At 45.4% G+C, this 15,403-nt stretch overlaps 1 protein-coding gene across 1 annotated transcript in view; it reads right to left on the bottom strand.

Annotated features, from left to right (window-relative positions):
- The window catches only part of CATSPERD (cation channel sperm associated auxiliary subunit delta), an 80,632-nt gene extending 65,331 nt beyond the window's left edge, over nucleotides 1-15,301 (bottom strand). Inside the window, 5 exon segments of the mRNA XM_066360201.1 lie at nucleotides 3,065-3,179; nucleotides 4,859-4,931; nucleotides 10,822-10,898; nucleotides 11,820-11,874; nucleotides 15,079-15,301. Of these exon segments, the coding sequence (XP_066216298.1) occupies nucleotides 3,065-3,179; nucleotides 4,859-4,931; nucleotides 10,822-10,898; nucleotides 11,820-11,864 (310 nt within the window). The 5' untranslated portion in view covers nucleotides 11,865-11,874; nucleotides 15,079-15,301.
- Between the last annotated feature and the right edge of the window lie 102 nt (nucleotides 15,302-15,403).

Below are 15,403 nucleotides of genomic sequence, written 5' to 3'. Positions count from 1 at the left end.
TTGGCTTGAAAGGAAGCAGAAAACAACCAGTGTTGCTGAGAATGTAAAGAATGTGGAACCTTTGTGCATTGTTGGGAATGGAAATGGTGCAGGTGTAGCAAACAGTGTGGAAGTTCCGCAAAAAACTTTAAAGAGAATGACCATATCATGACTAATAAGCTCTCATCACCATATCATGAGAAATAAGCTTAACACTGACAATGAAGACAATGAAATTTTTAAAGATTTTGTTTACTTGCTTCAGTCATCAATTCAGATGGAGATTACAGCCAAGACACCTAGAGAAGCCTGAGACTCAGAAGGGCAGCGATGGAAGAATTAGGAAAGATCACCAAGATTAAAGCTGGGTCATTAGAGACCAAGGTCTGTAAGCATCCACAACCTGGTATTCCCGGTTACTAAGTACAGTGAAGAAGGCTGATGGGAAGATATCGATCACTGAAATATGGTGTTGGAGGAGAGCTCTACAGATGCTCTGAACAACTGAAAGACAAACAATTAGGTCCAAGAGCAAATTAAGCCTGAAATGTCACTGGAGGCAAAAATGACAAAACTGAAACTGTCCTACTTTAGGTACATCATGAGAATGCAGGGCTCTTTGGAAAATACAACAATGCTGAGAAGAACAGAAGGCAGCAGAAAAAGAGAAAGACAAAAATATAAGATGGACTGACTCTATAAAAGAGACCACAGAGGCCCTGGCCGGTTGGCTCAATGGTAGAGCGTCAGCCTGGCATGCAGGAGTCCCAGGTTCGATTCCTGGCCAGGGCACACAGGAGAGGCACCCATCTGCTTCTCCACCCCTCCCCCTCTCCTTCCTCTTTGTCTCTCTCTTCCCCTCCCGCAGCCGAGGCTCCATTGGGGCAAAGTTGGCCTGGGCGCTGAGGATGGCTCCATGGCCTCTGCCTCAGGCCCTAGAATGGCTCTGGTTGCAACAGAGCAACGCCCCAGATGGGCAGAGCATTGCCCCCTGGTGGGCATGCCTGGTGGATCCCGGTCAGGCACATGCGGGAGATTGTGTGACTGCCTCCCCGTTTCCAACTTCAGAAAAATACAAAAAAAAAAAAAAAAAAAAGAGAGACCATAGACATGAGTGCACAGGAGCTGAGCAGGGCTGTTGAGGACAGGACATTGTGGACATCACTCATTCAGAGTGTTACCAGGAATCATAGCCACTTCTGAGTGTACCCTCCTTAAAAATATTAAAAAGTAAAAGCAAGGATTCAAGCCTGACCATTGAACATCAGCCTGGGATGCTGAGGCTCCAGGTTCGAAACCCCAAGGTCAGCAGCTTGAGCATGAGATCATAGACATGATCTCATGATCACTGGTTTGAGCCCAAGGCCGCTGGCTTGAGCAAGGGATCACTGGCTCTGCTGGAGCCCCCTGGTCAAGGCACACATGGGAAAACAATCAATGAACAACTAAGGTGTAGCAACAAAGAATTGATGTTTCTCAGCTCTCTCCCTTCCTGTCTGTCCCCGTCCCCCGCAAAGAAAAAAGAAAGGCAGGGATTCAGGAAGATATTTTTTTTAATCTTTTTTTATTTTTTTTTTTACAGAGAGAGTCAGAGAGAGGGATAGATAGGGATAGACAGGAACAGAGAGAGATGAGAAGCATCAATCATCAGTTTTTTGTTGCGACATCTTAGTTGTTCATTGATTGCTTTTTCATATGTGCCTTGACCATGGGGCTACAGCAGACTGAGTAACCCCCTTGCTTGAGCCAGTGACCTTGGCTCCAAGCTGGTGAGCTTTGCTCCAACCAGATGAGCCTGCGCTCAAGGTGGCGACCTCAGGGTCTCGAACCTGGGTACTCCGCATCCCAGTCCAACGCTCTATCCACTGCACCACCGCCTGGTCAGGCAGGAAGATATTTTTATACACACATGTTCAAACAGTGTTATTCATAATAGCTAAAACATGGAGCATGGAAGCAACACAAGTGTCCAATACCATGGAATATTGTTGAGCCTTACAAAGGAAGGAAACTCTGACACCTGCTGCAACATGGATGAGCCTTGAGGACATTATGTTGATTGAAATAGCCAGACACAAAAAAATACAAACAGTGTATGATTCTACTTATAGAAGCTCCCTAGAAGGGAACACTAATGAAAAGTAAGACTGAGGCCAAGTTGAGGTGTGACCCCTTTGCTGCGCTTCCTTGTCCCTCTCGGGGGGCTGTGGTCAGTTTGCCAATCAGTGTCTGGCCAGCACCTGGCAGGTGCCACACTGATTGGGGCAGGGAGCCATCTTGGGGGGCCCGCAATCTTTCCTCTAAACTAACACAAGTGAAGCAAAAGAATAACGAATTGCCAGGCGATGATCTGCCAACCTAGGGGTTCTCCACTGAGGGGATTTTGACCTCCCAGGGGACACTGGGTGGTGTCTGGAGACATTTTTGTCATCAGGACTTGGGGTGTCCTCCTGGCATAAAGTAGGTGGGGGTTAGGGACACTGCTCACACCTCACAGTGCCCAGAACAGCCCCTAACCAGAGGATAATCGAGCCCTAGATGTCAGCAGCGCCAAGGGGAGTGACCTTGTACTGCCCCTTCCTCATCATCACGAGTACCTGTGCTCACTCTCTGCCTCCTTCCCATCTTCTGAAAAAAAAAAAAGAAAGCCATCCCTCTCCTTTTCTAAAGAATAACATCTCTCATCTTCTTTCTGGACCCCATCTCCTTGCTTCCCAGCTCAGGGTTCTCTTCCTTCTCTTTCTTCATCAAACTAGCCTTCTCTACTGGTCCCTGTCCCTAACATGAAGTACATGGGACTGAATATCCCATCACCCAGCCTTATTAACTAGCATCTAGGAATCATCTAGCCCACAGCCAGTTTTTCTGGCTTGTAACTACAATCCCCAGTGGAAACACCATGTTCCCACACTTTGGGATGGGGGTTCAGGCCAACTTCCCTTTGAATGTTAAAGGACAAGGTAACATCCAGGGGCAGACATCCAAGTAATAGTATGTTCATTCTTCTGAAACTAAGAACTGTTTCTCTGGTGTTGGCTTAACTCAAACAAAATAAAGAACACACATATACAAAATATATATATACCTGTAGATGCATTCCAGGAATCAGCTTCATAATCATAAATATAGACTTTTTGATTCACTACTAACAGCAATACTGAACCAGAAAAATGTGCTGATGTCACTTCCGGTATGCCAACCTACAAATAATGACATATATGACATCAATAAACACATCATTTTAGGTATCAATTCGGGAAGCAATACTTCTAGACACGTATCCCAGAAACATTTGTGCCAGCAGAAAGTGTTTGGTTCCTAGATATTGGGGACCATGTATCCTGGGGTTAGCTGGAACCAAAATTAGGAGATTGGAATTGGTGTTTGGGCCCCTCAGACATCTAAATTCACTCCATCTCCTCTCTTATCAAAACCTTCTCTGAGGATAAAGCCTAAAGATAAATGATAAATGAGAAGCACACTGTTGATTCTAAGAGAAACAATGGTATCTTAACAGATAATAAAACCTCCTTAGTATAGGTGCTAATAGTAGAATTTCTCAAGATAATTATCGAGAGGGTAATAGTTTTTCGTTTTTGGCTTTAGGACAATTCAGGGAGGTCCTGAAATTAGCTCATGTAATCTATCTGTTCCCAACACACAACGAATTGTAGGGAGCACTGGCAACAATCCAGGAATAAAAGGTACCATTTTGGTAGTAAGAGCAGAATAGAATCAACCCTCCTTTTGGCTTAGCAATTGATCTTAGTGTGTGTGTATGTGTGTGTGTGTGTGTGTGTGTGTGAGAGAGAGAGAGAGAGAGAGAGAAAGAGAGACAGAGACAGAGAGAGGGACAGATAGGGACAGGCAGGCAGGAAGGGAGAGAGATGAGAAGCATCAATTCATTGCAGCACCTGCATTGTTCATTGATTGCTTTCTTATATGTGCCTTGACTGTGGGGCTACAGCAGACCGAGTGAGCCCTTGCTCAAGCCAGCGACCTTAGGCTCAAGCTGGTGAGCCTTACTCAAAGCATATGAGCCCGTGCTCAAGCCGGTGACCTTGGGGTTTTGAACCTGGGTCCTCTGCATCCCAGTCCGATGCTCTATCCACTGCGTCACTGTCTGGTCAGACTAATCTTAATGTCTTTAAGAGATATATTTTGTAAAATAACCCCCAAACTATCAAAAACAGACTAATGTGTCTGACCTGTGGTGGTGCAGTGGATAGAGCACATCGGACTGGAATGCTGAGGTCACCAGTTCAAATTCCTGGGCTTACCCAGTCAAGGTACATATAGGAAGCAACTACTATGAATAGATGCTTCCCGCTTCTCCCTCCTCTTTTTCACTTTCTCTTTCTCCTTCTCCCCTCTCCAAAAATCAATTTAAAAAATTAGACTAGGCCCTGGCCGGTTGGCTCAGTGGTAGAGCGTCGGCCTGGTGTGCGGGGGACCTGGGTTCGATTCCCGGCCAGGGCACATAGGAGAAGCGCCCATTTGCTTCTCCACCCCCCCCCCCTCCTTCCTCTGTCTCTCTCTTCCCCTCCCGCAGCCAAGCACCATTGGAGCAAAGATGGCCCGGGGGCTGGGGATGGCTCCTTGGCCTCTGCCCCAGGCGCTAGAGTGGCTCTGGTCGCGGCAGAGCGACGCCTCGGAGGGGCAGAGCATCGCCCCCTAGTGGGCAGAGCGTCGCCCCTGGTGGGCGTGCCGGGTGGATCCCGGTCGGGCGCATGCGGGAGTCTGTCTGACTGTCTCTCCCTGTTTCCAGCTTCAGAAAAAAAAAAAAAAAATTAGACTAATGTGATATTTTCAAACTATACCTTTACCCTCAGTATTAGGTATTTTGAGTATCCTTCAGATTGTTCCGTATAATAACTACCTTCATTGACGTAGGGATGGAAAATGGAAGGAGACTACTCTTAAAGTTGTTTCTTGTGAAAAAAAGTTGTCGTCTGAAATAAACAATAAAGTAGTTAAATTGGGGGAATTTCACACACAAAAAAATTAAAAATAGACAATGGCAGGCACTCTAAAAATGTTCTGCCCAAACAAAATTCCATTTTTAACAAGGAACCATTTAAGTTCTTTCCTTCTTTCCTTCTATAGCTATTTTTGCACGAGTAATTTGTATAGCCTGGGTACGTAGCTTCTTCAAATAACGTTATTTTAAAAGAGTGACCATGTCAAATATAATATTGTATAAAATGTCCATTAAGCCCTGGCTGGATAGCTCAGTTGGTTAGAGCGTTGTATCAATACACAAAAGGTTGCGAGTTCAATCCCTTGTCAGGGCACATACAGGAACAGATCAATGTTGCTGCTTCTTTCTCTCTTTCCATTCTCTCTCTAAAATCAATAAATTTTAAAAAATTTAAAAAGAAGCCTCTTAAAAAATATCCTGCCTTAGCCCTGGCCGGTTGGCTCAGTGGTAGAGTGTCGGCCTGGCGTGCAGGAGTCCCGGGTTCGATTCCTGGCCAGGGCACACAGGGGAAGCGCCCATCTGCTTCTCCATCCCTACCCCTCTCCTTCCTCTCTGTCTCTCTTCCCCTCCTGCAGCCAAGGCTCCATTGGAGCAATGTTGGCCCGGGCACTGAGGATGGCTCTGTGGCCTCTATCTCAGGCGCTAGAATGGCTCTGGTTGCAACAGAGCAACGCCCCAGATGGGCAGAGCATCGCCCCCTGGTGGGCATGCCAGGTGGATCCCGGTCGGGTGCATGCAGGAGTCTGTCTGACTGCCTCCCCGTTTCCAACTTCAGAAAAATACAAAAAATAAATAAAATCCTGCCTTGTTCAGGATAAACTTTAGTTTTGTCATTTATATGGCTCTGATCCCACTAAAGTAAAGAATTTCCAATCAAGAATATATATAGCCTGATCAGTGGTGGCACAATGGATAGAGAGTCGACCTGGGATGCTGGGACCCAGGTTTGAAATCCTGAGGTCGCTGGCTTGAGTGCAGGCTCACCAACTTGAGCTTGGAGTTGCCAGCTTGAGCATGGGATAATCAATATGATCCTATGGTTGCTGGCTTGAGCCTAAGGTCATGAGCTGAAGGCCCCTAGTCAAGGCACGTAAGAGAACCAATCAATGAATAACTAAAGTGACTTAACTATGAGTTGATGCTTCTCATCTCTCTCCCTTCCTGTTTCTCTCTCTGGAAAAAAAAAGTTTATATAAGAATAAAACCACTATTTCCCTCATGCAGGAAACTTTGAAGAAGTGAGAAAGGCTATCAATGAACATGGTATTTCCCAGTCATCTCCTCCCACCCTCTCCAGATGTTGAGCAGTATTCTGGTTTCCACTGACTAGATGGCAGTAGCGCACACCAGTCGTGACAACCACAAATATCTCTCAGTATAGCCCAACCTCCCCTTGGAGGGAGGAGGTGAATTGTCCTCAGTTGAGAACCACTGCCTGGCCTCCTCTTTTACCACCATGGCCTTGTGTTTGACACTTCAGCATCACACTCCATAATGTGTCTTTCCTTCATGCCCCCTGATATTGCTTATTACCTCCAAAGCCAACTCCCATTCATCCTGGAGGCACTCAGTCCTTATGTTAGAATTCAGGCAATTCAACTCTTAGACAAGTAGAGGAGCTTTGTGCCCTTCTTCAGGCTGATACTCTGCTGTTCTTCACTAGTGGAGGCCCCTCGTCTCAACTCATTGCGCTCCTGACCTTCCCCACCTAGTCATCCTGATGGGCAGAAATCCTATCTGGACCTCAACTAGTCCAAGGTGCCCCTTCCTCCACATAGCTTTCCTTGATTACCTCATGACCCTTCCTCTGAGTCACCAGACTGCTGTGTACCACTCTCGAAGACCTATATCCCTGCAACACAGCCTTCCCAGTCTCTTGCTAGACTACAGCTTCAGCCCCTCACTAGTGTCCTGCTCTCTCACCATTCTGCTTCCTGTTCTCTACTTAGCACTCAATGGCCCTTTAAAAGAGAAGTCAGACTGTGTCATTCCATTGCTTAATATCTCTGGTGGCTTCCCACCAGAGTTAAAATGGAACCCAAATTCATCAAGGCTTTACAAAGCCCCAAGTGATCTAATACCACTGACAGTTCCCTTCACTCTCCCTCTCAATCATTGTGCTTGAGGTGTTCCTCTAAAAATTAAAAGATCCTGCCTCAGGGCCTTTGCATGTGCTGTCCCTGCTGCCTGGAATTTTGTTATCCTTGTTTGTAAGAAGAAAGTACACTCCAGGCAGAGGTTCCAGTTGGAACAAAGGTCTCAGGAAGGAATGCACTAGGAATATAAGTTAAAATTGTAAGTTAACTCCATAGAAATGGGATCGTTGTGAGAATATGTGTTGAACATTTTGACAGATTCTGCCAAACTTTCCCTCCATAGAAGGGGGACCCATTTAGCCTCATGCTAATCGGTACCAACATGATAGGCAAAAAGTGATATCCCATAATTTTGTTAAGCATTAGAATTTCTCACTTCAGGAAGCTGTTGGTGTCTGACTCCAGTGTGTTCTGTGTGTCAGGGTACCATATAAATGTGTTGTGTTCCTTTTTTTTTTTTTTTTTTACAGATACAGAGAGAGAGAGAGTCAGAGAGAGGGATAGATAGGGACAGACAGACAGGAATGGAGATAGATGAGAAGCATAAATCATTAGTTTTTCGTTGCGACACTTTAGTTGTTCATTGATTGCTTTCTCATATGTGCCTTGAACGTGGGGATACAGCAGACCAAGTAACCCCTTGCTCAAGCCAGCGACCTTAGGTCCAAGCTGGTGATCTTTGCTCAAATCAGATGAGCCCACGCTCAAGCTGGCGACCTCGGGGTCTCGAACCTGGATCTTCCGCATCCCAGTCTGACGCTCTAGCCACTGAGCCACCGCATGGTCAGGCTGTGTTGTGTTCTAAGTCAGGTGTCTGGCAAACTTTTCCTGTAAAGGGAAAGAAAGAATATGTTTTAGGTCTGGCCTGTGGTGGCACAGTAGATAAAGCATTGACCTGGAATGCTGAGGTTGCTGGTTCAAAACCCTGGGCTTGCCTCGTCAAGGCACATACAGGAAGCAACTACTACGAGTTGATGCTTCCTGCTCTTCCCCATTCCCCTTTCTCTCTTTCTAAAAATTAATAAATAGTCTTTAAAAAAGAAAATATTTTAGGGACTGCATGGCCTCTATCTCAACCACTCAACTCTGCCATGGACAATATGTAAGTGAAAGGATGTGGCTGTGTGCCCATAAGATTTTATTTATGGACACTGAAATTTGAATTTCACATCATTTTCACATGTCCTAAAGATTATCCTTTTATTATTTAAAACTTTTTGAAATTAAAGTAGAGTTGGTATGCAATATTATATATAATATATAGTTATATAGCTATATTACATATAGTTACAGGTGTACAACATAGTGATTTGATATTTATATGCCTTGTGTGATCACCACGATAAGTCTATTGAAATCTATCACTGTGTGCCTGACAAGTGGTGGCAGAGTGGATAGAGTATCAACCTGGGACACTGAGGTCCCAGGTTCAAGACCCTGAGGTCACTGGCTTGAGCATGGGCTCATCCAGCTTGAGCACAGGTTCACCAGCTTGAGTGCGGAGTCACTGACATAATCCCATGGTCATGAGCCCAAAGGTCACTGGCTTGTAGTCCAAGGTCACTGGCTTGAGATGAAGTTTGCTAACTTGAGCAAGGGCTCACTGACTCGACTGGAGCCCCCTGGTCAAGGCACATATGAGAAGTAATCAATGAACAACTAAGATGCCACAACTATGAGTTCATGCTTTTCATCTCTCTCCCTTCCTCTCTCTCTCTTGCTAAAAAAAACCCAAAAAACAAAAACCACCAAAAAACTATCACTGAGCAAAGTTATTACAATATTACTATTCCCTGTGCTACATCTCCACAGCTTACTGACTTTGTAACTGCAAGTCTGTACCTCTTATTCCCCTTTAACTTCATCACCATTCCCCCACCCTGTCCCCTCTGGAAACCATCCTTTTGGTCTCTGTTTCTGTGAGTCAGCTTCTGTTTCCATCATGGCAGCATGATATCTCAGGCCACCACCCCTCTCCCTGATCTTTCCGCCAGAAACTTGGGGGCCATCTTAAACCACCTGCTTGCCTCTGTTCTGCACCCTGTGAATGGACAAGTCCTGGAGAGTCTACCTCCTCTTTTATGTGGCCTTTCCTTCTACTTAGGTTTTTTCATGTTGTGTTGTTTTGTTTTCTCTAACACTTTTATCATTTTTATTTGTTGATTTTTAGAGAGAGAGAGAGAAACATTGATTTGTTGTTCCAGCCATTTATTCATTCATTGCTTGATTCTTGTGTATGCCCTGACCAAGGATAGAACCTGAAATCTTGGTGTATGGGGCTGATGTTCTAACCAACTGAGCTACCTGGCTAGGACCTATATTGCCTGGCCATGTTTTTAAATCCTCCTAAATACAAAATATGTGGTCCCAAATCCTCCACTGCCTTTAGGGTGAATGATAAACATCTTGGTATGGTATACATATCTGGTTTTCTAACCTTGCATCCTGACAACTCCAAGTATATGCTGGGATGGTGTCCACTTCTTTGACTACTCTGCTCCAAACCCATTCATATTTTGGTCCTCCTCTCTCCACTGTGAACTCCTATTCATCCTTCAAAACTCAGTTGGGGCACTGGCCGGTTGGCTCAGTGGTAGAGCGTCGGCCTGGCGTGCAGGAGTCCCAGGTTCAATTCCTGGCCAGGGCACACAGGAGAAGCGCCCATCTGTTCTCCACCCCTCCCCCTCTCCTTCCTCTCTGTCTCTCTCTTCCCCTCCTGCAGCCAAGGCTCCATTGGAGCAAAGTTGGCCCGGGCACTGAGGATGGTTCTATGGCCTCTGCCTCAGGCCCTAGAATGGCTCTGGTTGCAACAGAGCAATGCCCCAGATGGGCAGAGCATCGCCCCCTGGTGGGCATGCCAGGTGAATCCCGGTTGGGCGCATGCGGGAGTCTGTCTGCCTCCCCGTTTCCAACTTCAGAAAAATACAAAAAAAAAACAAAAACAAAAACAAAAAAACCCAGTTGGGGCATCGATTACCCAGTGAAAACTTCCTAGGCATTTCCTCCTAGGGCCCCTCCTGAGTGCTTATCTCAAGCATTTGTAACAAGTGGTACCTCAGTATTATACTGAAATTAAGTACTTTCTGGTCTCTTCATCTCTTTTCCTCTAACCCCCCAGGCCAATTGTGGACTTCCCACAGGTTAGCAACTAGTAACACAGGACAGACCCATCTTCCTTAATGTTTGTTGACTGAATCAATGAGGGAAAATCTAACTTTTTTTTTTTTCACGAAATACCACACCATCCTGCACGGTTTTTTATTCTATTTTCTTTTCAAACGCTGATCCAAAAAATCCTTTAGATGGCTTCCAAATCTATAACGGGTGCCCATCTGAGACCTTTTTTTTTTTTTTTTTTTGTATTTTTCTTAAGATGGAAATGCGGAGGCAGTCAGACAGAGTCCCGCATGCGCCCGACCGGGATCCACCCGGCATGCCCACCAGGGGGCGATGCTCTGCCCATCTGGGGCGTTGCTCTGCCGCAATCAGAGCCATTCTAGCGCCTGAGGCAGAGGCCACAGAGCCATCCTCAGTGCCCGAGCCAACTTTGCTCCAATGGAGCCTTGGCTGCGGGAGGGGAAGATAGAGACAGAGAGGAAGGAGAGGGGTAGGGGTGGAGAAGCAGATGGGCGCTTCTCCTGTGTGCCCTGGCCGGGAATCGAACCTGGGACTCCTGCACGCCAGGCTGACGTTCTACCACTGAGCCAACCGGCCAGGGCTGAAATCTAACATTTTAATAAAAGGAAAGGTAAAATGGTTACTTACCCTAGGTACAGGGCTATGTTATTCTTGCAAGGATGTTTAATTAAGCGTGTTGTTGTAAATGAAAAATATAGGAGGACCTAGACAGATAATCACAAAATCTTAAAATCAGTAACAGTAAACACTTGATGAAAATAATGTTCTAATATGCAACATTAGAAACATAAAGTTGGAATTAAGCAGGTGCATTGTACCGATATCATTTCCATGTTTTGATATTTTACTCTTGTTATGTCAGATGTCACCACCAGGTATAGGTTCCCTGGGATGTCTCTAAACTATTTATGCAACTTGTCATGAATCTATTGTTTCAAAATAAAGAATGAAAAAAGATTCACAGGCTAATTCATAACACATCTCATTCCACATGTTATTGTTTATTTACAGACTGTTAGATATTAGAAAGAGAAGGGAGAGGACAAATAATTTAACCTTACAGGTGAGAAACCAGTCAGTTTGAGATTATTTAGAAATGCTGACACCTCTTCTGAAATGATGCAATGTCAATTGGCAACTTATTTTAACAGGTTAAATATTTTATCTTCATGCATTTTATTTTATTCTTTTTTATTGAATTTGTTGGGGTGGTACTGGTTAATAAAATTATATAAGCTTTTGGTTATACAATTCTATAATACCACCCCAATTTCTTAATGCATTTCAGGGACACATGGGGGGAAAGGAAGTTTCCTGTTGCACTATATCATCTAAACAAAGTAACGCTCTGCTTCCCATGGTATTGTGGATTTAAAATCTATCAACTAGAAGAATACTGGTGATCTGAGTTCTACACTCACTTCTGTCACCTGGCTTTGTCCACGTTACTTGGTCTCTCTGTACTTTTTTTAGTGAAATGGGAAAGGTAAAATCCCTTATATCAAAGGGCAATGGTAAGGATTAGATAATGTTCTATGCCTAACACAACACTGGCACTGCAAAAATACTGGGAATTTTTCTGATCCAATAAGTGAAGAATGAATATTAAATATGGAGCCACATACCCCTTGAGTTTGCTGTCCAACCTGAAATGTCTTTCCTGTCCTCATTGTGTGTACACTAGAGGGGAGAAGAGAGACCATCTGTTAATGTTTATTAAATATGCAGCAGAAATCCTAACAGGTTGCCTCTGGGTTAACTTTTTTTTTAAGAGACAGAGAGACAGGAAGGGAGACAGAAGCATCAACTCAAAGTTGCGTCACTTTAGTTGTTCATTGATTGCTTCTCATACATGCCTTGACTGGGGGGTTTTAGCCAAGATAGTGACCCCTTGATCAAGTCAGCAAACTTTGGGCTCAAGTCAGTGACCTTGGGATCATGTTGATGATCCCACGCTCAAGCCAGAGACTCTGCATTCAAGCCAGATGAGCCTGTGCTCAAGCTGGTGACCTCGGGGTTTTGAACCTAGGACCTCAGAGTCCTAGTTTCCGCTCTAGCCACTGTGCCACCACCAGTCAGGCTAGGTTAACTCTTATGTACCTGTTCTTGATGTTTTTCAGGTTATGAGAGTCCCTGAAAAATCTAATGAAACTGGGGGTTCTGCCCTGGCCAATTAGCTCAGTCAGTTAGAGTGTCATCCCGGAGCACCAAGTTTACAGGTTTGATACTCAGGAGGGCACATATCCGAAGCAATCAATGAATGCACAACTAAGTGGAACAATAAGTGAATGCTTCCCTCTCTCTACCTCTAAAAAAACCCCACAAAAATAAACAAGGGAAAAAATGAAAACAACAACAACTAGGGATTCCTCCCCTCCCCAAAACAGACTAATGGATATACAAAAATGGAGATATTTCCAAGAGCTCGTAAAGGCTCATTTGCAGACCCCAGACCTCAGATTAGGAATTCCTACTTCAAGGTTTTGAATTTTTTTGAGGGGGGTGTTGGTGGCTTAGAGGATGTTGATACAGTTTACAGCACAGGTTCTCAGTCTTGGACTTGGGCCAGAAACACCCAGAGGGCTTAATAAACTGTCCATGGCTGGGCCTCCCCAGCAGATCCAGGAACTGTAATTGTAACAGATTCCAAGATCATGCTGTGCCTGCTGATCCAGGGCCACATTTTGAGAACCCATATGGGGAAATGAGAAAAGTAGATAGAAATCTTTTCAGACTTTGAGAAATATACTCTTAGTAAATCTTACTGGAAAGCCCTACTCCTCACTGACTAGCTATGTCTTTAGGCAAGTAAGTGTGTCTTTAATTTCACTGGGTCTGTATTCACAACCATAAAACAAGGTTAAAGAATCACTACTGTGAACCTTGTTTTTTTGTTTTTGTTTTGTTTTTTTTAATAATTCTATTTTCTTTTTTTAAAATATTTTATTTATTGATTTTTTAGAGAGAGAGGAGTGAGAGAGAGAGAGAGAGAGACAGAGAGAGAGAGAAGGGAGAGGAGCAGGAAGCTTCGACTCCCATATGTGCCTTGACCGGGCAAGCCCAAGGTTTCGAACCCGCGACCTCAGTGTTCCAGGACAACGCTTTATCCCACTGCGCCACCACAGGTCAGGCCCTGTGAACCTTGTTATAAAGATTAAATGAGGTCCTGGCTGGATAGCTCAGTTGGTTAAGAGCATTGTCTAGATATGCCAAGGGTTGTAGGTTTAATCCCCAGTCAGGGCACATACAAGACTCAACCAATGAGTGCATAAATAAGTGGGAAAACAAATCAATGTTTGTTTTATCTCTCTCTTTCTAAAATAAAATTTTTTAAAAATGAGGCCATGCACCAAAGCACACATTCACTATTTGATTAGCAAACAGGGCCCTGCTAAATGTGACAGCTTACTCTGGCAAGAGCTCCCTGAGAACAGTAGCTGGGCTTTAGCATCTATCTAGCTCCTATAGCACCCTGCATAGCCTTTGCTAATATAACATTTATTAAAATCTAATAATGTTCTGGATATTGAGTGAATAAAATAAACACTCTACACTCAGGCTAATATTTATAGTGATAGCAACAGATAAGAAAAGAATTTCAAAAGAAAAGAATAACAAGTTAGTCACTGATAGTCAAAAGCAGCAATGAGGGGGCAGCTTAAATAAGGAAATATGCTACTGAAGACAGAATCTGATTGATGACGAAAAAGCTATGAAGAAACCTGGAAGCAAAGTGTGCCATTAGAAGGAGTAGCATGCACCAAGTCTCTTCCATCCCTAAAGCTGGACCGAGTTTGGCATGTTCAAGGGACAGCGTGGCTAGAGCAGTGACTCAGGGATGGGAAGTGACTCAGGGGGCACTTGACAATCTAGAGGCATTTTTTGATTGATGGTCAAGCCTGGGGAAGTTGGTTCTACTGGCATCTAGTGGGAGGCCAGGGATGCTGTTCAACATCCAACAATACACAGGACGACCCGACCCCAGAGAATGATCAGAACCCAAATGTCAGTACTGCTGCCAATGAGAAACCCTGAGCCAGATCATGAGAGGAAATGAAGGATGCTCAAGGAACCTGGGTTTTATTCTTGGTGTTGCAATCAAAGAAGGGGAATGACGAATTCAAATTCGTTTATCAACAATTTCTCTGGCTGCCAGGTGGGGGATGGACAGGAAGGCACAGCCCAGAGTGGTGGAAATGGAAGTGATTTGAAGGGTTTGGAATCAGGCCAAAGTTTTGAAGTGGCAATGGAAGGACTTATGATGGAGTGAAAAAGTTGGGGCGCGGTGAGAAAAAGGGAGGTACAAATGATTCATATAAGAGTAAACTGAAAAGCCTCAGTAAGGTTGGGGAGCGAAGTGTCTTTCCTGGATTCCGTCCAGGCCTCTCCGCTCAGATTAACCAGACCCCTGCCCCGACCCCTGGCAGCAACCCAGTCCCGGAGGGCAGCCCTACCGGCACAGCGGCTGAGCTCTGGCCAGAAGGCAGAGCCGCAAGGTCGCTTCCGCGACTAACATCAACACCACCAGCATCCGCTTAGAAGTAACGCCACCACCACCGGCCTCAACCGCCAAGAAAGCTATTCGCAGTCTAGGCATGCGCAGACTGGGAGCCTGAGCCGCGTCTGGCGTCTGTCACTGGGCCCGAGCACGCGCACCTTGTCTCCTAGGAAACCCTAATCCACCCACCTCAACACCACACCCCCCAGCTCTTGGATGTGCTCATCCAGACACACGGGCAAGCTCTCTCTGGAGTCTGAGCATGCGATCGTCGTCTCCCAGACTGGCCCCTAGAACCTGGGCATGGGATCAGGGCCACCAAAGCGCGGTCTACAACATGTGCACCGAGTCCCCTAAGTCCTCCTACTCCGCCAACCAGAACGCACCCCAGAGCTTGTGCATGGGCATATCAACCGCACGTCCAAAGTGCCTGTGTATGCACGAGCATGTCTACATGTTCCCCCAGCGGGTCGTTTTTCTAGTGGGTCATGGGGCGTCCTCACAATACTCCATGTGACTCGAAGGGGCGTTGAGCGCGCCAACTGGTTGGCTGGGAAAATTGAATGTCACCAGGGTTCGAACCCCGCCTCCGTTTTTCTTCCCGGCCTCTCCCCTCTCAATTCTCCTTTCCGGGCCACGCCCACACGGGCACCTGGGCAGTCTCCCGATGTCACGTGCACTCCAGTCTGGTGAGCGGAAATGACGCAAGCC

Source organism: Saccopteryx leptura, chromosome 1, assembly GCF_036850995.1.
Source record: "Saccopteryx leptura isolate mSacLep1 chromosome 1, mSacLep1_pri_phased_curated, whole genome shotgun sequence".
Taxonomy (NCBI): Eukaryota; Metazoa; Chordata; class Mammalia; order Chiroptera; family Emballonuridae; genus Saccopteryx; species Saccopteryx leptura.
Note: the sequence above shows the minus strand (reverse complement) of the source record. Positions and strands in the feature narration are given on the sequence as shown.